The following is a 22,071-nucleotide window of genomic DNA, read 5'->3' as shown; positions in this document are numbered from 1 at the left end:
TTTAGGGTTCTCCCCCAGGAGGGCCGGCCGCGGCGCCTGGGCTCCCCCACTGGACGCTTTCCGGTCCACGGGGGACAGGCTGATAGGGGGTGGTCTTTCCTGAACGCCTCGCTGGGGAGGAAGACGAGGGGCTAGTGATTTCTGAACTGCGGAGCGGGGCGGGGGTGATGGAGTTAACCAGGCGCGTGCGGGCCGCCGGGGGCCCCTAGGTGCGCGGCCCCCATCCAGGCAGGCGGTGGGGCGCCAGGACTGGGGACGGGGGTGGAGGTCAGTGTGTCGTGGTCCGGAAACCAGCCCGGCGCCAGGATCCCCCAGTCGCACGCAGTGACTACGGGCCCCCACCCCTGGCTCGGGCACGTCCCCAGCCCCGGGGAGGACGAGGGAAACTTTACCCAGGCGTCAGCCCAGCGCAGCCTCTGCGCCCCCTCTCAGCTGGCGGTCTGCCCCCCGCCCCACCCACCCTCCTCCCCTCACGTCCTCTCCCGCTTTCCCCCTCCTCTCCTCCCCCCCTCCTCCCCCTCTCCCTCCTCCGTCTCCTCCTCGCCGGCTGGAGGCGGGCAGGTCCGGGCGGGGCCGCGCCGCGGAGCCCACAGCCCCGAGCTCCCCTCCCGGCCGGGTCGCCGCCGCCGCGCCCCGCGGGAGGAGCGGCGGAACGAGGCCCAGTGGACGGAGCGGCCCGCGCGGCGCGGGGGCATGAAGTTGGGCGCGCGTGGGCCTGGGAGCGGGGGCGCGGCGGAGCCGGGAGCCGCCCGCGTCTAGAGCCCGCTCGGTGCGCCATGGAGCTCGGGGGCCCCGGGGCGCCGCCGCCGCCGCTGCTCCCGCCGCTGCTGATGCTGCTGGGGGCCGGCTTCCTACCCGGTAAGTTTCGGGGCGCCAGACGGCCCCTTTCGTCCAGCTCAGGGCGGCCTTGGACCTCCAGAGCCAGAGGAGGGGAAGCTCCCGGCCGCGGGTGTGCGCAGCGGGGCGGCCGCCCAGGCTCCCCCACCCCCAGACGCAAAGGCTGTGCCGCGGTGCGGACTGAGCGGGGCAAGGAAGGAGTTAACTCGCCCGCGAATGCCGGAGAGGGGTTTGGGTGGGGGTGGGGGGGCTGCTGTTTTGGGAGCTGGACCCAGAAGCTCCAACTTGGGTAGAGAGAGGCGGGGCCGTCTCTCCGTCTTCATCCCTCCGGCCAAATTTCCCTGCAGACACCCCCCATGCCTGCTCCTGGTTTGGGGGAGCAGAGGGGTGGCTTCCGCCCTTGGCCGCGCCCCATCCACACCTTTTCTGCTCCCCCAAGCTCACTGGGACAGGGGAAGTCCTTGCCCCCTGCGCCCCCCGCCCCAGCCCCGGGCAGACCTTGCTATTCATAGTTTGGTGGAGGGAATTTCAGCCCCCGGCCTCCCCAGTGAGGAGTGGGCTGGACCTTCCTGGTGCAATGGACCAGGCAGAATAAGGCTGGGGGAGGGGGGCCTCTGGACTCAGAGTAAAGGGTCCCAGGGGGTCTAAGACTGACCCTAGGGTGCTTGTGAATCCCCTCTTAACATCCGGTCTAGGACATACAGGTGAGCAGGACCGAGCTGAGTGCAGGCAGCTGGTACCCTGTTCCCCTCCCCAAATCCCCATATGATGCGGTGACCCCAGTGCAGGTGCCCAGGAGAGACAGAGAGGCCCTCTGACAACAGACTGGTCAGTGGGGCTGGGCTGGATCAGAGTGGCCCCTCCTCAAGAAGCAGAGTGTGTATGTGGGGGGGGGTCACCCTTGACTCACAGAAGGCCATCTGTCCAGGAACCCAGGGTGCTGGAGTCGGCAGTGTCTGGTGAGAACTCAGGGCCACCGGCAGCCACAAGAAGCAGGCTCTCCGTCCCCCCATTTGGGCCTGTCCTGGAGTCCTGCGGTTACCTTCACCTTGTGCTTTGAGGCCGGGTTTTAGCTGAAGATCCAGCTCCTCCTTCCCAGTCAGCACTTACTGTTGTCTTTGTTTGGGGTGCCGTGCAGGGCACCTAAGGGGTCTGGGGAGGCTTCCCTGAGGAAGTTACACTTTTACCCAGAGGGCAGGAGAGAAACTGAGGCCAGGAGTGGGGCAGGATGTGCAAATGTCCTGAGGTGGATGGAGCTGGAGGAAGCCAGGGCCTGGTGGGAGGTCCGAGGGGCAGCCTGGATGACTGCCATCCTCTACCGCCGAGCTGCACCACTTTCCTGTCCCCATAGTAAGCAGCCACGTGGAGACCCGGGCCCATGCGGAGGAACGGCTGCTGAAGAAACTCTTCTCTGGCTACAACAAGTGGTCCCGGCCCGTGGCCAACATCTCGGACGTGGTTCTTGTCCACTTTGGGCTGTCCATCGCACAGCTCATTGATGTGGTAGGTGCCAAGAGTGGGGGGCGGGGAGCTCTGAGCCTCGGCCCATCACACACAGCCGCGGAGGCTCGTGCTGAGGGAGCACCCGCATCTGAGGGGAGGCCGGCCTGGCGGTGGCCGCCGAGCCTGGGGAGCCTGGAGGGGTGGGGGGGCCGCATCGGCACTGCACGCAGGCTCTTTGTGTCGACCCTGCAGGACCCCGCAAATGTGCCCTCGTGGTGGAGCCCAGAGGACAGGGAGGCCCCCCACATAGGAAAACCCAAATGCCAGATTTTCAGCAGTAGGTCAGGGCCATCTCCTTCAGGAGCAAAGAGCAGAAAATGCCTCTGTGGGGTGGGGGTGGGGGTGGGGAGGTGCCGGAGCTGCAAGGGGCGGGAGGAGCTTGTGTGTGCTGTAGCAGTGAGTGGGGGAGGGGCGGGCCTTGGGCTGCCCTGGCAGACCTCGCCTAGGAGAGCCCCCCGTCCACCGGTCTGGAATATGTGTCCCAGCAAGGCCCAGACAGGTTTGGGTGTGTTTACCTTCCTGGTTAGGACCCGAGAAGGCTGCTGGGAGGGTGCTGGGAGTCCAGCCTCCAAGTGGCTCTGGAAGGGCTGAGGCATCCGCTGGGGGGGACTAGGTAGTGGGTTCAGTGGGGTGGGACCCCAGGAGCCTGGGAGTATGGGCTGCAGCGTGGAGCAGCGGGGGCCTCCGGGAGCTCGGTTCGTGCACACGAGGAGGTTCCAGGCTTGCTGGGTTTGGAAGGGCCTGAGTTTCCCGCACTAGGAGGCAGCCCGCTCTGGTGGCAGGGAGGGCACTGGAGTTCATCCAACTGGGGGGGCCATGGATCTCCCCACATGCCCACCTCGCTCCCCTCCCAGGACCCCAGGCTATGTCAGCTTGTGGCGGGGGAAGCTGCCGGTGGAGGGGTGTGACCCACACAGTGACCTTGAGACGGAACCAGCTGGGTCTCCCGATTCTACCTCCCCTGCTCCAGCCCCTTACCTGTCCACCTTAGGGTCCTGGGACCCTGTTCCTAAAGGGGCAGTCTGTCCAGGGGCCAGCTTGGTGACCAAGTGGGACCTGTGCATACCGGGGTTGCCCACCTAGGAGCTTGCAGACGGGCTGCCATGAGCAGCCGGGAGGGCCGATGCAAGCTGGCAGGGGGCCTGCGCGGAGGCTCTCCTCCAGCAGCCTGGGAGCCCTCCGCACGTCCCACACATCTGACGTAGCTGGGGGCGGGCCGGGCGCTGGCCACCCGCCACGTCAGACAATCCTTGTCCCCACTCTCCTTCTGGAGAAGTTCAGGGGCCTCGTCCCCACCTCTCTAAGTCCCCTCGGGCTGACCGTCCTGGACTTGGTTGCCTCCAGGGCTGAGGTACTCATTCCTTTCTGGGGTCACCTGCTCCCCATGTTCATCTCAGGCCTGTCTTTGTGGGCGAGGAAACTCAGGGTCAAGAGAGAGAGCAAGGGACACACACACACACAGACACACACACACGTTTGTCCCCCAGAGGGTCACAGCCGCCATTGTCCTTTGTGTCCTAGGATGAGAAGAACCAGATGATGACAACCAATGTGTGGGTGAAGCAGGTGAGTGAGTGGGGGCCCCTCCAGCCCTCGTTCCTCCCCCCACCCCCTTCCCCCCTTCCCCCTCCTCGCCCCCCTCACCGGCTGTGCTTTCCTCCTCCCGCCCTGGCCCAGGAGTGGCATGACTATAAGCTGCGCTGGGACCCCGCTGACTACGAGAACGTCACCTCCATCCGCATTCCCTCTGAGCTCATCTGGCGGCCGGACATCGTCCTCTACAATAAGTGAGCCCCGGGGAAGTCAGCGGGCGGGGGCGGCAGGCACCTGTCTCCAGGTGTGAGTGACCCAGGGGATCCAGGCATGAGCAAGAGGTACTGACCTGTGTGTGCCCCCCCTCGGCAGCCTGTGCTGAAGCCTCTGGGAGGAAGTGGAGGGCGCCAAGGAGGAGGTGGAGGGTCTGGGGGGCGGGCCGCTGGTGAGCAAAGCAGGGGACAGGGGTCCTGGGTGTAGCGTGGGTCCAGCCAGCTCCGCTCAGGCATCAGTTCCTCTCCCCGTGGGGGCAAGGGGGCCGTGGGCCCGGAGCAGCACTTGTGTTTTCCGGATCACCCCTGGCCGGGCGGTGGTCCTTCCATGCAGGAAGCCCCCAGACTCCCGCCCCACTCCAGCCTCATTTCTGCCCGCTGCCCCTGGCCTTTGGGTGCCTCTTCACCTGGGTGCTCGGCCCCTCCCCAGCCCTGAGCAAGCAGCCTGTGGGACAGGACGCCTCGCTGAACCTGCTCACGTACACCATCATTCTGTGCCGGAAGCACAGAGGTGTTTGCCAGGCATGGCCGAGGCAGAGAGTGGGATCCAAACTGTCCTTTGCCAGACCCTTGCTGGGGCTCCTGAGCCCGGGGCAGCCTGACGTCCGCTTGTGTCCCCAGGTCACTGCTGGGTCATAGCTGGGCGGTGATCCCGTCTCAGGCTCGGGCCCGAGCCGCAGCTCCCACAGAGCCACAGACAAAGCAAATGGAAGCACTGAGCTCCCTGCGGACCCCTGCCCCCCACAGCCAGACCCCGATGGGCTCTGGTACAAAGCTCCTTCCAGGGCCCCGGGCACTGGGCCTGACCTATAAAATGTTGCTATTTGATTAAGAACGATTGGGCTCTTCTTCCAACTTAATTGATTCCAGTAATGGCAGTGGGAAGAGCTTGATGGTTTTCGGGACGCATTAGGGGGTCAGCTCCGTGAGCGGGAAGGCGGTGGTGCTGCTCTTCCCGCAGGCCAGGCTCCCTGCTCTCCACAGCCAGCCCCGCTGAACCACCAGCCCGGGGTTCTCCAGCCTCCCCAGCCTTCCTGGGGTCTGCACTCAGCTCCCCACAGCCCCTGCCCCGGGTCTCAGGGGCCGTTTGACTCAGAGAACATGGTGTCCGCGTCCTGGGACCCAGGGGAGCATCCGTGCTGTGGGGACAGCTCCACCCTCCCCAGGCAGGAGCAGCTCCGGGGCCTGTGCAGACCCCCCAGGACTGCGGCCGGGAGATGGGGCTGCCACTTCAAATTCCCTCCTCTCTCCTCTTCCAGGCCCCGGGGGAGGGTGTGGGCCCCCAGCCTGTCTGTGGGGCTGTGGTCGGCATAGAGGCTCTTTCTGGACGGGGCCGCGGGGTGGCTGACGCCGGCCAGGCCCGTGTGCACTTGAGTGCGGCCAGGTGACCAGCCGGGGCTACTGGGCGAGGGGAAAGGTGGGGGCACCTTTTCAGACGGCTTTGGGAAACCCCCTGCATGGGAGGCTCTGCTGTCCACCTGGGGGCTTCTCTGTGGTGGCCCTTTGGGGAGGAGGGTCTCGCAAGGCCTCTTTCACGCAACACCACACGGATGGGGGTTCGCGGGGCCTGGGCAGGAACCTGGACGGGCCAGGAAGCCTCCTCTGCTCTGCTGGGGCCGCAGCTCTACGCAGCGAGGCCAGAGTGTGCTCAAGATCTGACCGTTGGGTCCCAGCGTCCGGAGCCCCGCGGCTTCCTGGAGGCACAGTGCTGCTGGGGGTGGGACGCGGGGCCGGAACCTGCTGGCGGGTGCTTCCTCGCCCCTGCACCGGCCCCTGCACAACTGGGGGCCTCGAAGCCAGCACGGCGAGGAAGTTGGACCCCATCGGGCTGCCTTCTGAGATCCTCCGCCTCCTCGAGGGGCGGGCGAGGAAGTTGGACCCCACCGGGCTGCCTTCTGAGATCCTCCGCCTCCTCGAGGGGCGGGCCGGTGGAAGTGAGATGCTGCACCACGGGACCACCTCTGCCCGCAGGTCCTGACCCCACGTCCCGAGGGGGACGCCCTCCTGGGAGGGTCTCCGGGATCTGAGCCAGGTCTGCACTGGGCGAGGACACAGGAGCCCCCCAGGCTGGGGGCGTGGGGTGGAGGGGTGCACAGCCATGGGGGTCTGCGGGCTGTGCACCAGGAGAAGACTCGGATCTTGTCTGTGGGCATCAAGACCCCGAGGCCTGGGTGCACATTCCTAGTCCTGGGCTGCTTTCAGTGAACTTCTGGAACATTCCCTTCCCTTCCTGGGGATCAGGGCTCCCCGGGCTCACGCCGCTGACTGGAGCCTCTAATCTCCCTGCAGAATGTTTGCTGAGCCATGTTTGCGCATTTGCTTTATGCCTCAGAGGGACAAGGCTTTGGGTTTCAGAGCGAGTTTGCTGAGGGAGGACAGTCCACCTCATCCCGCCCCAGAGAGAGCCTCAGTCCCACGCTGGAGTCCAGGCTGTGTGTCCCGCATGCAAAGCCCCTGTCGCTTGTCCTGTGGATGCATCTGCGGGTCTCCACTGACCACTGACCTAGACGTCAGCCCAGAAGGGTTCCTGGAGGTCATAGGATCGGATTGGCAGCAACTGAGACCGTCGGGGCGTCTGAGCTCGATGTCTGGGGGCTTCTAGGCCATGGTGGGTGTGGGCGGGCACGGACGGCCGAGCTCTGAGCCCTTGGTGGGGCACCTGACTCACGTCCACAGCCTGTGCCGGCAGGTTGTGCGGTGGCCCCCCCCGCAGTGTCAAGGCAGCGTGGCGCCCACGGGTGCTGTCCTGGGGGTCCATGGGGCCGTGGGGAGGTTCCCCGTCAGCGCTTCAGAGCCAAGCCAGATGCCTCCATCTGTTCATGGTCAGAGTGGACAGCCCAGCCCGGGGGGAAACTGAGGCCAGGAGAGCGGTATGCACGCAGCTCAGGTTGCACCTGCTGGGGACCCTAACCTGCGTCCAGGGGCTTCCAGCTGTGGAGCAGAGCAGGGCCGAGTCCAGGAGCCGATGAGGGCTCGGGGTGGGGCCTGTTAGCAGCTGTCCCTGGCTTCTCACTCCACAAGGCACCAGCGTGGCACGCCAACTTGTGCACGTCCTTGCGGAGACACTGAGGCGGACATTGCTGTCTGTGAAGCCCAGGCCCAGGGACAGCAGTTCCCCGTCTGCCACCCACCCGGCCACGGACAGGCGCCAACACCCCTGAGGCTGAGGACAAGGCAGGAGGGCGGATGGCCAGGGGTGGGCCCTGTCCCCTCCTGCTCAGGCAGCCCAGGGTCCTCACCTGTGCAAGAAAGGGGGTCCTCACCTGTAAGTCGTGGGGATAGTGGAGAAAAAGGTGCTCAGTGGTGTTGCACACTCGGCCTGTGGCAGGAGACGGTGGCTAGGCAGGCCCCCACCCCAAGTTTGGCCCGTCCTCCAGGGTGACCTGCAGGGGACTCGGCTCTGTCCCAAGAGCCACTTTCATGTCCGTGTTCTCCAGAGGGCGCGAATGGCCAGGTGTGCAGTGATGGGTCCCAGGAGGGGCTGCTCGGCCCCCAACCCCCCTGGATACAAATCTACATGGGAGACGGGTGGGAGTTGAGACCTTCCATCCCCTCTGCCCTAGGCCCAGGGGCAGGAGAGTGTGGGGCTGTTCTCCAGAGTCAGGCCCCACTTGCCCTCACACCGCGGACAGGAGCTCCCTGACCTCGGGCCCTTGCAGGGACGTGACCCCCCCCCCCCGCCCCAGGCTGCCCGCTCGTTCCCAGCACAGACAGTTGGCAGCTCCAGGACAGAGACGGACCGGGTGCCACCTCACCCTGGTGCTAGCAGGTGTAGGACCCCAGTCCCTGCTCTACCCGCCAAGTGATCGCCACTGTCACCAACAAGCTTGTGTGTCAGGCATGACGGGGGCCGCTTAGATGTCCTCCAAGCCACGTGTCCCCCCTAGGGTAGGGGCGATAAGCTGAGGCAGATGAGGGAAGTGCCCGGGGCCGCCAGCCCAGCTACACCTAGCCTGGTCCCTGGCCGGGTCCCCTGCCTTTCTTCGCTCACCTGGGAAGCCAGACGCGTGTGAGAGCCAGGCTGCGGTTTTGGTGGGTCTCACGCCCCTCTCTTCCTGCACAGCGCGGACGGGGACTTTGCGGTCACCCACCTGACCAAGGCCCACCTCTTCCACGACGGGCGGGTCCAGTGGACACCCCCCGCCATCTACAAGAGCTCCTGCAGCATCGACGTCACCTTCTTCCCCTTCGACCAGCAGAACTGCACCATGAAGTTCGGGTCCTGGACGTACGACAAGGCCAAGATCGACCTGGTGAGCATGCACAGCCGCGTGGACCAGCTGGACCTGTGGGAGAGCGGCGAGTGGGTCATTGTGGACGCTGTGGGCACCTACAACACCCGCAAATACGAGTGCTGCGCCGAGGTCTACCCGGACATCACCTACGCCTTCGTCATCCGGCGCCTGCCCCTCTTCTACACCATCAACCTCATCATCCCCTGCCTGCTCATCTCCTGCCTCACGGTGCTGGTCTTCTACCTGCCGTCTGAGTGCGGCGAGAAGATCACGCTCTGCATCTCTGTGTTGCTCTCGCTCACCGTCTTCCTGCTACTCATCACGGAGATCATCCCCTCCACCTCCCTGGTCATCCCGCTCATCGGCGAGTACCTGCTCTTCACCATGATCTTCGTCACGCTGTCCATCGTCATCACGGTTTTCGTGCTCAACGTGCACCACCGCTCCCCGCGCACACACACCATGCCCGCGTGGGTGCGCCGGGTCTTCCTGGATGTGGTGCCCCGCTTGCTCTTCATGAAGCGGCCGTCTGTGGTCAAGGGCAACTGCAGGCGGCTCATCGAGTCCGTGCATAAGATGGCCAGCGCCCCCGGCTTCTGGCCCGAGCCTGAGGGGGAGCCCAGCTTCGTGGGCGGAGCCCAGAGCCGGGGCCCATCGCGCTCCCCGTCCTTCTGCAGCCCCCCGGATGAGCCAGCCAAGCCCCAGCCAGCCTGCGAGTCACCCTCGGACCAGGTCCCTGCGTTGCCGCCCTCAGAGGCTGAGAACGGGAGCCCCTGCCCCTCGCCTGACCCCCGCCACCCACCCGCCAGCACCCGGGCCCCAGGGCTCACCAAAGCCCGGTCTCTGAGCGTCCAGCACATGTCCAGCCCCGCCGAAGCCGTGGAAGACGGTGTTCGATGCCGGTCTCGGAGCATCCAGTACTGCGTTCCCCAAGACGATGCCGCCTCCCCGGCTGGGGGCCCCGTGGCCGGCTCCCCTGCCTTTCTGAAGGCCGGCTCCGCCGAGCCCCTGCCCCCAGACCAGCCCTCTCCGTGCAAATGCAGGTGCAAGAAGGAGCCGTCCCCAAATGCCGTGTTCAAACCCCGGGGCACCAAAGTGCCCCCCCCGCACCTGCCCCTGTCTCCAGCCCTGACGCGGGCGATCGAGGGTGTCCAGTACATCGCAGACCATCTGAAGGCCGAAGACACAGACTTCTCGGTGAGTTTCTGCCTGTGGCCGGACAGGCTCTGTCTGCTTCCCTTTCCTCTCTGGAGGAGGGTGTGGCCGGTGAAAAATCCCCAAACCCGGGCCCAGACCCAGGCTACTAAGCTCTGGGGTGCGTGCAGCCCAGCCCCCACCCTGTCCTGCTGTCTTTTCCCCGAGCGTCTGATTCTGGCAGGCGGTCCCTGGGGTGGCTAGTGAGAGTGTACTGTGGGGGTGTCCTCTGTGTCGTCCAGGACACGGGGAGCCCGCAGGGTGCAGGGCGGCCTTGCCCGGGAAGTCTGGGCACTGTTGCTGGCCACCGGGAATGTCCCCTCAGGGGCCAGGAGTGGGTCTCTGGGGAGGGACGGGGGGTGGCTGGGCCCCGGTGCAGGGGTGGACAGGAAGCGAGAGGGGCTGAAAGGAGGCCTAATGGGGAGGGGTGGACTGGGGTCTGGGGCACAGTCCTGCCTCTCTGGCCAGCACCCCGCGTGTCAAGCTGGGGAGAAGGAGTTGTAGGTGTAGGGGCAGTAACGCTGGCCCAGCCGCAGGGACCTGGGGACCCAGGGAGCTGGTCCTCCTCTGGGGGCTCCTCACTCACCAGCAGGGATCAGAGGAGCCCAGTGTCCCCAGTCCCTCTGCTGAGTGTCAGCCCCGAGGGCGGAGACAGGACGCTCCTGTTGTTCCCAGTTCCTGGAGGAGAGGTGACCAGACGAGCCCAGGCCCCCAGCTGGTGGGCAGTGGGCCGGGGACTGGCCAGCTCTGCTGACCCCCCACCAGGAAGGGAACGTTCCTCTTTCTTTCTGCTGATATTTGTCCACTGGTCATGGGGTCGCACCAGGGGCCAGGGGTCCCAGCTCAGCCTTGGCTGACACTCAGGACCCCACAGAGCCGGGAGGGAGGGAGGGTGTCTACACGGGTCCAGGCTGGTGGGGAGCCCTCAGGTCAGAGCATGGGCAGAAGTGAGGGGGTCGCCCACCCTGCTCAGTCCGCGGGGCCGTCACTTGGGGGCAGCCTGGGCCCGGCAGGTCACGGCCCCTGATTGTGTGTGGGACACACACGGGGACCCCCTGCCCCATGGCTGAGCGAGCCCTGGACCCATGCAGCACACCCCTGGGAGTGGGACACCCTGCGGAATCTCAAGAGGCTGTGAAGCTATTCTGGAGGTTTCCGGAACATTCTGCCTGGGAGAACCTGCTTCTGGGGACCCCATTCTGCTGCCAGCTCTTGAAATAGCAGGCCGCCTCCTGACTTGACGTGCAGGCTGAGCGCCGCTGAGGAGTGACTAACGCCTGTAGAAGTGTGACCAGAATCCTGAGGGGCTCCGGCGGCCGTGCGCACCTGTCCGGCCGGGGCCCAGCCCCGCATTTGTCTGCGTGGCACGACGGGCTGCCGCGACCTGGTTCCGGCTTCAGAGCGACGCCAGGCTCTGGGGAGTGAAGCTGCCTTGACGTGGATGGACCTCGGGTGCTCTGGGCAGCTTTGTCCACGAGGCCTTTCATCCTCAGGATGGGGGACGCGCCCAGCGGGGATCAAAGACAAAGTGGAGGATGAGGCCATGGACTGCTTCTCAACCTTCCTGGAACAGAGGGTCCTGGAGGGACTTTTTATTTATAAGTGACCTTGTTTGCTCTCTGGTTTTGGTCTGGTTTAAAACCATCAGGGTGTCTCTGATTACTTGAGAAATCAGAGCAGAAAAGGGCAGCGGAGAGCCCTCCATACCCATGACACCCCCAAACGGGAGGGCTGAGCCTGCCCCCTGCCTCCGCCATCCTGCCCTCTGTGCCTGGCTGGCCTGAGGCGGGGGCCGCCTCCTTTCCTGTCCCTCAGGCACCGACGGGCTGCCCACCCAGGACGTGCTTGTGGCCACGGCCTCCGTCCGCCTCGTGGAGCCTCTGCCCTGGGGGAGGCTGAGGACTGGGATCGGGAGCCAGGACTGCGGAGCGGCCGGCCTGGGTTGGGATCTGGGATGCATGACCATGGCCACCCCCAGCCACCCGGTGCCGCGGGTCCCCATCTGCACATGGATGGTTCCACCGCCTTTCTTCAGGTGGATGACCACAGGGGACATGGCCCACCGCCCGCCCTCCGGCCTCGGCGTGCCGGACCCCACCTCAACCCAGGGCCTCTCCCTCACCCCCGCCGAGGGGCCCTGTTCTCCCGGGCAGCTCTGCCCCACTTGGAGCCGGCCCGCAGTGCCCAGGTCTGTGTCTACCTTGAGGGGCTTCAGGGACGGAGCTAAGAGATCCTGCTGACCCAGGAGGGCAGCTGACCTGTGAGCACTGTCCCTGGAGCAGGGTGGGCAGGTGCAGAGGGCAGCTGGGCTTCAACCATCACTCTCTGGATGCCGACCACCGTGGGGCCCCCAGCAGGATGCTCCTGGCCCTGAATAGCCAAGGTGTGGGCGTCCCGTCTGAGCCTCACTGTCCTCATCTGCACAATGGGGGTGCACTGGATGGCGTCCACGGTGCCCCTCCCACACTGCTCTCCCAGTGAGAACAGATGTCCCCATGAAGCAGCCTAGACCCCCGTATCCCCAAAGGCCCTCCCTGTCTCCCCCTCCCTGGCACTTGGGCTCCCTGCCAGCCTCCCGTGGTTACCTTGGTGTCAAAGAGGGGACACGGAGAACCTGCCTCAGGAAGCCTCAGGTTCTAGAAGGTATTTGTGGCCTGGAGGCCCGAGGGCGGTGGGCTGGGAGTGACCATTTGTGTCTGTGTTTGCAGGTGAAGGAGGATTGGAAGTACGTGGCCATGGTCATCGACCGCATCTTCCTCTGGGTGTTCATCATCGTCTGCCTGCTGGGCACCGCGGGCCTCTTCCTCCCGCCCTGGCTGGCCGGCATGATCTAGCGGGAAGGGGCCAGGCACCTGCAGGACACCCGCGGCGTCTATGGGCCGCTCGCCGGGGCTCTGTGCCTGGCCGTCCAAGGGACTCCTGCATTCTGTGGGGTCACGTCATATGCTAAATCGTCCCCCCATTTTCTGTTGACTGCAAGACGGCCTTGGGAAAGGCCACTGCCCCCGGGGGGGCCGGTGTGGCTCAGCCCTGCTGAGACCTGCCGGGGGGCGGCCGGGCTGGAAAGGACAGCGGGTAAACGCCTGTTCTTGTCTGGAGGGCGGGGTCACCGCCCACATCTTATTAAAGTTTATCTGGAGCATGGTGACACATTGGCTTCCTGCCCCGGACACGCGTCTGACTGCTCAGCATGCAGCCCAGCGTGTCCCCCTGTCTGAGGGCCACGACCTCGGCCCCCCAGCCGCACACGCCCCTCATCCCTGGGAGATCCCGGAGGCATCCTCAGGCAGGCTCTCTTGGACCCCACAGAGGCCGGGCAGCAGACTCTCAGATCTCATTTGCCAGGGGTGGGTCCAAGCAGGGATTTTCTTGTTTCGTTTTATTCTGGGTAAATTAGTGTCAGGGGCTTTGGGGAATGGTGTTGGGCCTGGGCCTGCTTGAAGGGGACGCATGCCCCACGGCGAGGGCACCCTTTGCCCCCAAGAGTCCGACGTCTGGCTTCCTGCGGTCCTGGGGGGTCCTGGGCAAGCATTTGCAGGGGCCTAGTGATGCGGCCAGAGTCCTGCTGGTCACCGGTAGTTTGTGAGGGCCCCGGAGCAGTGTCCAGACCAGGGGCTCCGGGCCCTTGTCCAGGCTCTCCCCGACCTCCTGTGGGTCCCCCTCTATGCACAGCCCCTCGGGACACCTCTCTAAAGCACAAACGTGGTAGCCACGGTGAGGGGTCCCTGAGGACAGCTCAGCCAGGCTGACCCTGGGGCCCTCTGGAGTGTGGTCCCTGGGGCTGGGGCCCCTGAGAAATGGCATGGGGGGGGACCAGCACAGCCGAGGAGACCTGAGGGCGCCAGCCTGGGGTACCTGGTGTCATCCTCCTCAAGGCGGCCCCAACAGTATCCCTGTGCCCCTGGGGGTGGCATGGGGGCAGGCAGGTGCTGCCCCCGGGCTCTCCCTGATTCTTTGGAGCCCTTAGGCCCCGAGTGCCAGGGAAGGGGGGGTAAGGACGATATTCATAGAGGACAAGGCCCAGGAGGCTAAGGAATCTGGGCCCCCTATTGATGGCCAAAATCCCACCTGCCCTGACCCCCTTACTTCAGGGGTGCCGCATGGCAGGTGGGAGCTGGCCCTGGAGCCCACCTCCCTGCCTGCGAGGTGCCCGGGTCAGGAGAGGGGCGCAGATGGTGACCAAGCATCTGATGGGCCTTGTTGCTGTCAGGCCCGACCGCTGGTCCCCCTCGGCAGCGACGCTGGGTGCACGAGAACCAGGGCGGCAGCCACACCCTCGCCCTCCCCTGGGGCACCTGTGACACTGGACCCCAACTGGGGCCCGGGCGGTCCTCGCGTCCAGGAGAGGGATGCAGAGACCCCAGTGTCTAAGTCCGGGCATTGTCGCTGCTCCAGCCCCCAGGGCCCCGCTGTGACCTGCACCAGCCTCCCGGGGCGCTGTCTGGGGCGGCCATCCCCATGTGGCGCGGGAGGCACCAGGTCCCCGCGGCGGGGCCCGGACACGGATTTCAGATGTAAGCTCCTCAGTCTTGACGTAAGCAGGTCCAGATGCACCGTGGCGGCGCGGAGGGTCCCTGGCGCTGGGCCCAGCGTGGATGTTCTTTTCTGGGTCGGGAGAGACCACGGGGCTATGGCACGGAGACTCTCGCCTGTCCCTTTCTTGTTTTCAGTTTTTGTTGTGCTTTTTTAAGACTCAAACACCATGTCAGAAAATCCACACTCGAAAACTCAGCGCCATGTTCCCATCACAGCAGATGAGCCACCATCGCTGTCTTGTCGTATTTGCCTCCAGGGTTTTGTTTTTTCCATCGAGGCAACATTTCCTTGTGACAAAGTGCACGATTGTCTGCCGTCCTATCAGTGAGTCTGACGGATGAGACACCAGGGACCCAGGACCCTGTTGTGCACACGGGACGCTGCGGTCCCCGGAAAGCCCGCCCGGCCCGTTCTGGCGGTAAGGGGGAGGCCTGCGGTGTGGGGCCCTCCCGCCACCCTCCAGCCGGGGCGGCATCGCCGAGACCCATCGTGGTCTTGGGTCCACCCGTGAACTTTTAACAGTAGCTGCCGAGCGGCTTCATAAACGAGAGCAGGCTGGCTTCTGGGTCGCCTTCCACAGTCCTTGCTCCCAGTCCCTGGGGCCCTGGCTCAGCGGCCGTGAGTGCCGTGCCGTCTTTGTGTGGAGCATGTTCTCATCTCCCATTGTGTTAACCGTGTTTTTACGATCAGCATCTTGTGATGTCAGCGCATCTTGGGGGCCTTACAGGCCTGGGGAGGGACAGCCCCCAGGGCAGTGGGGTCCCAGGAGTGACGGGCATCTGCCTAGAGTGCGCCAGGCATGTGTCCCCCGTCCCGCCCGTGGCCGGGCCCCACCACCCGCATGCCTGGCTCTCCCGCTCCCCGAGCCACTGTCCCCTGCCTCACTCACCCGCGGCCAGGTGCTGGGGCGGCCCCGCGCTCCAAACCAGCCGGTCCTGAGCCGTCCGCCCCACCCTGCCTTGGAAGCCCCAGTAAGGCCGTGGCCTGGGCCTTCCCCTCATCCTGCCTTGTGGCCCTGGGGGGCCCAGCGTGGAAATGAAGTCATAGATCCTCCTTTCAACGGCACAGGCCTCTCCATGGCCTCACCTCGTCACCTGTACGGGTGGAGACGGGCACGGAGGGCTGTCGTCATGCTGCTCGGTCACGGGACCTGGCCGGCGCCCGGGTTCCCGAACTCACCGCGCACCTCTGCTTTCCCTCCACAAGTGTGTTCAGGTCCGGCTGTTCCCCACCCTCAGCAACCCCCAGGCCAGCAGGCCACGGCCCGCGGAGTTCTGCCTGCACGTGGCCACGCCGGCCACGGCCCACGGCGGCAGGCCTGGTGCTTCCATGGAGACCTCGTGGCCCACAAAGCAGGAGCTGCTTCCCGCCTGAGCCCTCACAGGACAGGTTCGTGATCCCAGTGTGTGTTTCTACCGCAGTAACCGCTTACCTGGACGATGGTCCCGGGCTCCGGTCCTTCTAGTCTAGAGTTTTCCCTTTCAGTCTGAATAAAAACGCCGAGTTGGGCGGCACCGCACGACACCGGGATGATGGCGGGGGCCCCTCCTGACATCCTGCTGGCGCGTCCGGACATCTGCCTGCCTCATGGGTGCACCGACCAAGGCCATAGCTTGGCCGGCTTTCCCGCACAGACCGGCCGTGCCGCAGCCCCGCCCCTGGCCGTCCGCCGGTCTCGCCTGTTCTTGGATTTCGCAGAGAGGGGAGCACACGCTGCTGGGAGCACCAGCTTCCTTTCCTCAGCTGTGTCCACGCTCCGTCCATTTGCTACGCGCAGCCCCAGGCAGTGGGCTCCGGCCGTTCCGCAGGATTCCGTGGCAGCCACACCAGCCTTCATCTACCCACCCCCTGCCGCTGGGCGTCTGGGCTGTCTCCAGTTTGAGGCTGTCAGGCGTAATCCCGCTGTGAACATCTCGGGGCACGTTTTGGTGCATCTATGCATTTCTGTCGGTCGTACCACCAGGAGCGATTGCTGCGGGGTGGGACGTGCGTGCCCGCACTGTGTGAACTGCGGCCGATGGCTCGCGGTTGCGTCCCTTTGCTCCCCGCCCCCCCCGCGAGGACCCAGCCGCGTCTCACCCTCACTGAGCTGTCACCGGCACTCTGCAGCTCGGTAGCGAGGCCGGGTTCTTACCATATGCTCCTCGCCTGCTGCGTAACTCGTGCTCTTGTCCTTTAGCCAGCTTCCCAGGGCTCAGTGTGGGCTTCTGATTCAGTCCCACTGCAGACGGTTTGATTTTACATTCGTGACGCTTTGGGGCCCAGTGTGTGGTTGATCGCAGCCCACTTCCACATACGCTTGACAGGGAGGTGCGGCTTGCCGTGGGGAATGTTCTAGAAATGCCGGCCAGGTCAGGTCAGGGGAGAGGTCTGGCTGGGCGCTGCAGACGGCTGGCCTTCTGTCTACTTTCCGTCCCGATTCCTGAGCGGCTGCGGGTGTCACCGAGGACCGCTGTGGGTTTGTCGGCTTCTGCTCTGTCACGTCTGGGGCCACGTCCTCCTGCCGAACGGGCCCGTTTACCCTTACGTAACTCCCCCCTTTGTCTCGGGCGGTGTTCTGGGTTTCGAAGTCTACCTTTTCTGACAACTACATAGCCGTTCAGCTTCCTTTTGGGGGTGTTTCCACCTTTAACCACTAACCTGACTCATGTCAGTGTTTACGACGTGGACGACATGTGGATACCACCCAGGTCAAGAGACGGAGCATTTCCATCACCCCAGGACACCCTCCGCTCCCCAGGGAACCACCACCCTGACCGCCACCGCTAGAGAGGCTTCACGTGTTCTAGAACCTCGTGGAAATGGAAGACACTCCTTTGCGGATGGCCGTTCCTCCACAGTTTGTATGAGATCGCTCATGTCCACGAATGCACCGCCATGTCTTTATTCACTGATGGACATTTGGATGTTCCTGGTTGGCGCTGTGATGGATGATGCTGCTTCGCACACTCACACACGAGTCTTTGTGTGGACGTGTTTTCATTTCTTTGGGGCAAATACCTAGAATTTCGGGGCCGCAGGAGACTGGTGCTTCTGTCTTCGTAAGGAGCTGAGAAACTGCCCGGTCGTGCACCCCGCGCCCCTGCAGCCACCCTCAGCGACCCCTGGGTGTGGGTCACGCGGCAGCAGTGACGAGCCGTCCAGGGCAGCCTGCACTTCGGTTCACTTCCCTGAAGACCCGCGGCATTGAGCGCCATGCTGGGGGCTCCCTGGCCAACCGTGTGTCTCGCTCAGTGAAGTGTTGAAGTATTTTCTCATTACATACCGCTTTCTTCCAACGAGTTGTTAATATTTCTTCCCATCTGTGACTATGTTTTTCATTTTCTTAACGGTGTGTTGAAGAAAAGCTTTTAATTTCGATGAGGTGCGATTTATTACTGTTCCCTTCTATGGTTATTGCTTATGGATCCTTTCTGAGAAATCTGCTTATCCCGAGGTTGTATGTACGTATGTATTTCCTTCCAGAAAGTTTGGTTTTAGCTTTTATGTTTCAGTTTACTTTTTTAAAGATTTTATTTATTTGCGAGAGAGGGAGGGAGAGTGAGCATGAGAGAGAGAGAGCAAGAGAGAGAGAGAGAGAGCAAGAGAGAGAGACACAAGCATGAAGGAGAGGCAGAGGGAGAAGCAGGCTTCCTGTGGAGTAGGGAGCCCGAAGCGGGACTCGATCCTGGGACCTGAGATCATGACCTGAGCTGAAGGCAGACGCTTCACCGACTGAGCCCCCCAGGCGCCCCTATGTTTCAGTTTATAACATTTTTCAAATTAGTTTTTGTGCATGGTGTGAGATGGGGGGGTCAATGCCTTTGCCTCAAGCCTCCAGTTGTCTCTGCACCATTTGTAGAAAACTCCATCTTCCGCATCGAAATGCCGAGCACAGCTGCCTCTCACCTCCTCTTGGCCTTGGTGGTTCTTGGTCCAATCCTGGCTTCTCTGTCCCGGCTAGGAACAGAAAGCTGGGTCTTGCCTTTCCACGCAATTTGGAGAGCTCATCTCTTGACGAGTTAAACTCACTTATATTTATTGTAATTTCTGCTACATTGGGATATGTTTAAGCTGTTTCTCTTTTCTGTTTACGTATTCTGTCCCCTCCCATAAAAGAAAACTTGACCTAGTTGGCTAATCTTGAAGGTTTACGTTCTAATTTTTTCCTCCTAGTGGCTGCTCCCAACTTAAGACCAAGGTTTGTATGTTTTAAGAATTTAATAAATTGATATCATGCCGCCCACTGCCAAATAAAGCAAGCGCTTTGGTTGCCTTCAGGAACCTGCCCTCCCACACACCAGCCACCGTGGAAGGATCTAGAATTGTAGTGATTTGTCCGTGTGGAGGGCTTCATTATTCAGTCAGTAGCAAATTTCATTGCCTTTCAGTGACTATAGGGTTTCCTGTGTATTGGGTCTAATTTCTGGTTATTCTCCCCTTTCTGCAGAAGCCCAACTGGACTGCCAAAGAGAATCTTGTTTCCCCTTCTGAGATTTGTGGACTCAGAATATGTTTTTACCACATTGATTTCAGTGATAATTCCACTGGATGTAAAATTTGAGTATTTTTTCTTCAACACTTTGGGTCATTATGCTCCTGTCTTCTAACACAGAGCTGACTCCTAAGGAATATTTCTATTATCTTTGTCGTGTTTTGCATTAAAGAATCTAAGGGTGTATTTTTTTTTTTTTGAGAGGGGAGGGGAGGGTCAGAGGGAGAAGGAGAGGACCCCGCGATCCCAGGACCCTGGGATCATGACCTGAGCCGAAGGCAGACGCTTAACGACTGAGCCACCCAGGCGCCCCTCTAAGGGTGTACTCTAAAAATCGATCCCATTTGGTTCTCTAAGCCTTTCAGTGTAAGGTCTCAGATCTTCTCTAATTTTAAAAACGAAGTATTTCAACACTCTGCAGTCCTCATTCACTCGCCGCCCCTTTCCTCTTGGACCCCCGCCATGTGGATGTCGACACTCACATTCTCTCTTTTTCATCCCGTTTTGAGCCCCGGGGAGACGTCTTCCGGCTGGTCCCGTAACCGCCCCGCCTGCCTTACTCTTGCTTCTCCTTTTGTGTCCTCCACGCTGGGCTGCCGATGGTCTTTTCTTCATTCTTGTTAATTCTGGCTTCGTGTCGTTGCTGTGCATCCTTCCCTCTTTGACGGTGTTGTGATTTTTAGGTCAATGGCGGGCGGGACATGCGTCCGTGCTGGTCTGGTGGAGGCTGTCTGCCCAGGTCAGGCTCTGCTCCCCTGAAGCCTTGCTTTCCCGTTGCACGGTCTCCCAGACCGGTGGTGGCTGCCTGTGGACGCGGGTGCGGCGGGTGTACGTTCGGGCACACACGTGTGCACGTGTCTGCGAGTGCGTGCGTGGGAATGTGAGTGTGTGCAGAGGGTTTGGGTGCGCTGTGGCCTCACGTGGACACGTACCGTCGGCCACGGGCTGAGGTCGGGAGGGCGGGCGGCAGGCTTGCTGTCTCTCCAGCCTGCCGAGCCGGGTTGGAGGTGGCAGGCAGGGCCGTGGCAGATTGGGGCGGGCAGGGCGGGGAGCCGGTGCCCGGTCCTGCTGGGCTCTCATGCTGGATGGCAACTCCCTCCCCTGCCTCCCCGACCGAACAATCCAGGGCGGGTGCCTCCCGTCTGCCCCCCCCGACGGTGCCCCCCGGCCGAGCCTGGCCTGCCTTCACACCCAGAGAACCAGCCCCGAGGCTTCCCCTCACTCTGAGACAGCGGCCCCCACACTTCTGTCCCCATGAGCCCCGGACTCGTCACCTCCTCTGCCCTTGGCTGCCAGGGGGCACCTGGAACCTGCTCGCCCACCCCAGACTGCTCACCCCAGGGCTCAGCCTCCGCCAGCAGCCTGTCCCGAGCTCCACCTGCCCTCACCACCTCCGTCTCAGAGGACAACGGACGAGGTCCCTGAGGTCTTACCCACAGACCGTGCAAAGCAGACACCAGGTCCCATCAGTCCCCTGCTCAGAAGCCCTGGTGGCCTGCTCCTAAGTCCAAGTCCAGACCCCACGCCCCCGTGCTGCCCGAGGCCTGGTGGGGCTGACCCTGCCCCTGGCCCTAGGCTCAGCTTCCTCTGCCCTCGCCGCTCCAGCTTCTGCAGCCTCCCGCCGTCTCTGGGCGGTACCGTGGTCCTGGCCTCCCGCGAGCCGTGGCCCTGCTACAGCTTTCTCCTGCCTGCCACGCCCCTCTTTGTTTCTGTCTCTGCTCAAATGTCACCTCGGAAGGCTTTGTTGGCCTCCGCATCTAAAGGAGGCCCACCCCAAATTCCTCCTAGTCTGGAACATGATGTGGTGTCGACAGGCCATAGCAGATGCGGCCCCAGACCCGCAGCTGGTGAGGTTTCTAGGTGAGTGAGTGTGGGGCACGGCCAGGGGCTGGTTACGGCACCAGCTGCGCTGTCCAGGCTGCTGGGCGGGAGCAGGGGGGGCCCTGGCAGTGACAAGGCAGGGGGCCGGCCAGTCAGGGTCCCCACAGGGCCCAAGCACGTGGGAGGGGAGCCGGACGTTATGACATTAGAGAGGGGGCTGCTACTAGGGAGGTGGGGAGCCCCCTGAGACTGCCCAAACCCAATGCCTGGCTGGGCCCAGGAGGTCAGTGTTTGAGGAGGGGCTGCGCACCGCGTTCAAAGCACCCCCCCCACCGGTAGCTCAGAGTGCAGCTGGGAAACCGCGTCCTGGGCACAGAGTCATGCAGTAACAGGGCGACGGCGGGGTGGGGGTCCTCGAAGCCATGGGAGGATGGTAGCTTCTCTCTGAGGGCCAGGGGTGGGGCGCCTTGGACTCCACTTGGCAGGGATGGACTCTGGGCCCTGGGGACACCCCTCCCTGTAGTGAGCAACCCCCTGCCTTGGCGAGCATGCTGCAGTTTATCCGAGCATAGAAAACAGTACAAAAGAAAGGCTCCCCACCGCCCTCCTTCCCTCCCAGGTCCCTCCCGGACTCGCTCCTCCTGCCGGCACAGCCGCTCTTGGTGCCCAGAGTCCGGGGAGGGGTGCAGGGTCACTGTGGGCAGCACGGGAACCGTCCTGGCAGGAGAGAAGGGTGGGCAGGTCTGAGCCAAACCACAGCAGCCCAGCCCGCCTGGCACCGTGGACCTGTGCCCCCCGGGTCTCAGTGTGTCCAGCAGAGCCATGAGCCTGCAGCAGGCTTCTCCTCCTCAGGACGCTGCTCCCACATGCCTCCTGCCCTGGTCCCTTTACCCACCCGGGTCAGGTGCCCGCGGCGGTGTGCCCCTGCTCTCCCCTCCTGACATGCTCGCCCCAGCCGGGGCCTCCCTGGGCTCTCCTGGCTTCCCCACATCTGCCCACAGGCTTGTGAGGTTCCCCCAAGGCCCATGAACCCCCCATGCCTTCACCCCAACCAGCCAGGAGGCCCTGCTCCTCGGCACCTGCACTCTCTGTCCGTGCTGCTCCCCCACTTCGCAGCTGCCCCTCGGGGCTCCCCCTCCCCACAGGTGGGCGCTCACCTCTTCTTCCCGGGGGTCCTGGAGGCTCGCTTCCTTTAGGCTGAGGGCTGCCCATGTGACTGAGGGCTCTGGGCTCACCTGAGCAGAAGGAGGGCATGGTTGAACGAAGAGGTGCAGAAAGCAATGCTTTCCTTTCCCTTCTCAGGGACCCTGTTCTGACTGACGGGAAGGTGGGTGCCTGAGCCCCAAACAGACACCAGCTGTTGGCTCCACCGCCAAGTTGGGGAGGCTCGGTGGGGGGTCCTCATGACAGCATGTGCCAGCCTTGTCAAAGAGGGGGTATTCACCTCAAAGGCCGTGTCCGGGGAACTGTGATGGGCCATGGTGGGCAGGGGTTCCCATGAGTGAGGCCCTCTCCCCTAACCCAATGCACAGCCCGGGGGGTGAGGCAGGACCCCTCCCTGCCCACAGCACAGTGCCCCAGCCCCACCCCCCTCCTTTCTCCCCGATCCAGGCCCATGAGCTCTGTCTCCCCTAATCAGCCTCCCATCCATCTTAGCACCTGAGCC

The 22,071-nt window shown here is 63.4% G+C and overlaps 1 protein-coding gene across 3 annotated transcripts; it reads left to right on the top strand.

Moving 5' to 3' along the window:
* The first annotated feature begins 546 nt into the window (after positions 1 to 546).
* On the top strand, positions 547 to 12,722 carry CHRNA4 (cholinergic receptor nicotinic alpha 4 subunit). Of its 3 annotated transcripts, XM_036085006.2 has the most exons (6): positions 551 to 858; positions 2,189 to 2,340; positions 3,862 to 3,906; positions 4,018 to 4,127; positions 8,209 to 9,577; positions 12,283 to 12,722. In XM_036085006.2, exons 1-6 carry the CDS (start codon positions 777 to 779, stop codon positions 12,406 to 12,408), a joined length of 1,884 nt encoding a protein of 627 aa, XP_035940899.1. In that variant the 5' UTR covers positions 551 to 776; the 3' UTR covers positions 12,409 to 12,722. The 3 variants fall into 3 exon arrangements, with proteins under 3 accessions (XP_035940895.1, XP_035940899.1, XP_035940908.1); XM_036085002.2 differs by having other exon boundaries at positions 547 to 858; positions 3,862 to 4,127; XM_036085015.2 differs by lacking the exons at positions 551 to 858; positions 2,189 to 2,340; positions 3,862 to 3,906 and having other exon boundaries at positions 4,071 to 4,214.
* The last annotated feature ends 9,349 nt before the right edge of the window (positions 12,723 to 22,071 follow it).

The sequence above is a fragment of the Halichoerus grypus genome, chromosome 10 (genome assembly GCF_964656455.1).
Source record: "Halichoerus grypus chromosome 10, mHalGry1.hap1.1, whole genome shotgun sequence".
NCBI lineage: Eukaryota > Metazoa > Chordata > Mammalia > Carnivora > Phocidae > Halichoerus > Halichoerus grypus.
Note: the sequence above shows the minus strand (reverse complement) of the source record. Positions and strands in the feature narration are given on the sequence as shown.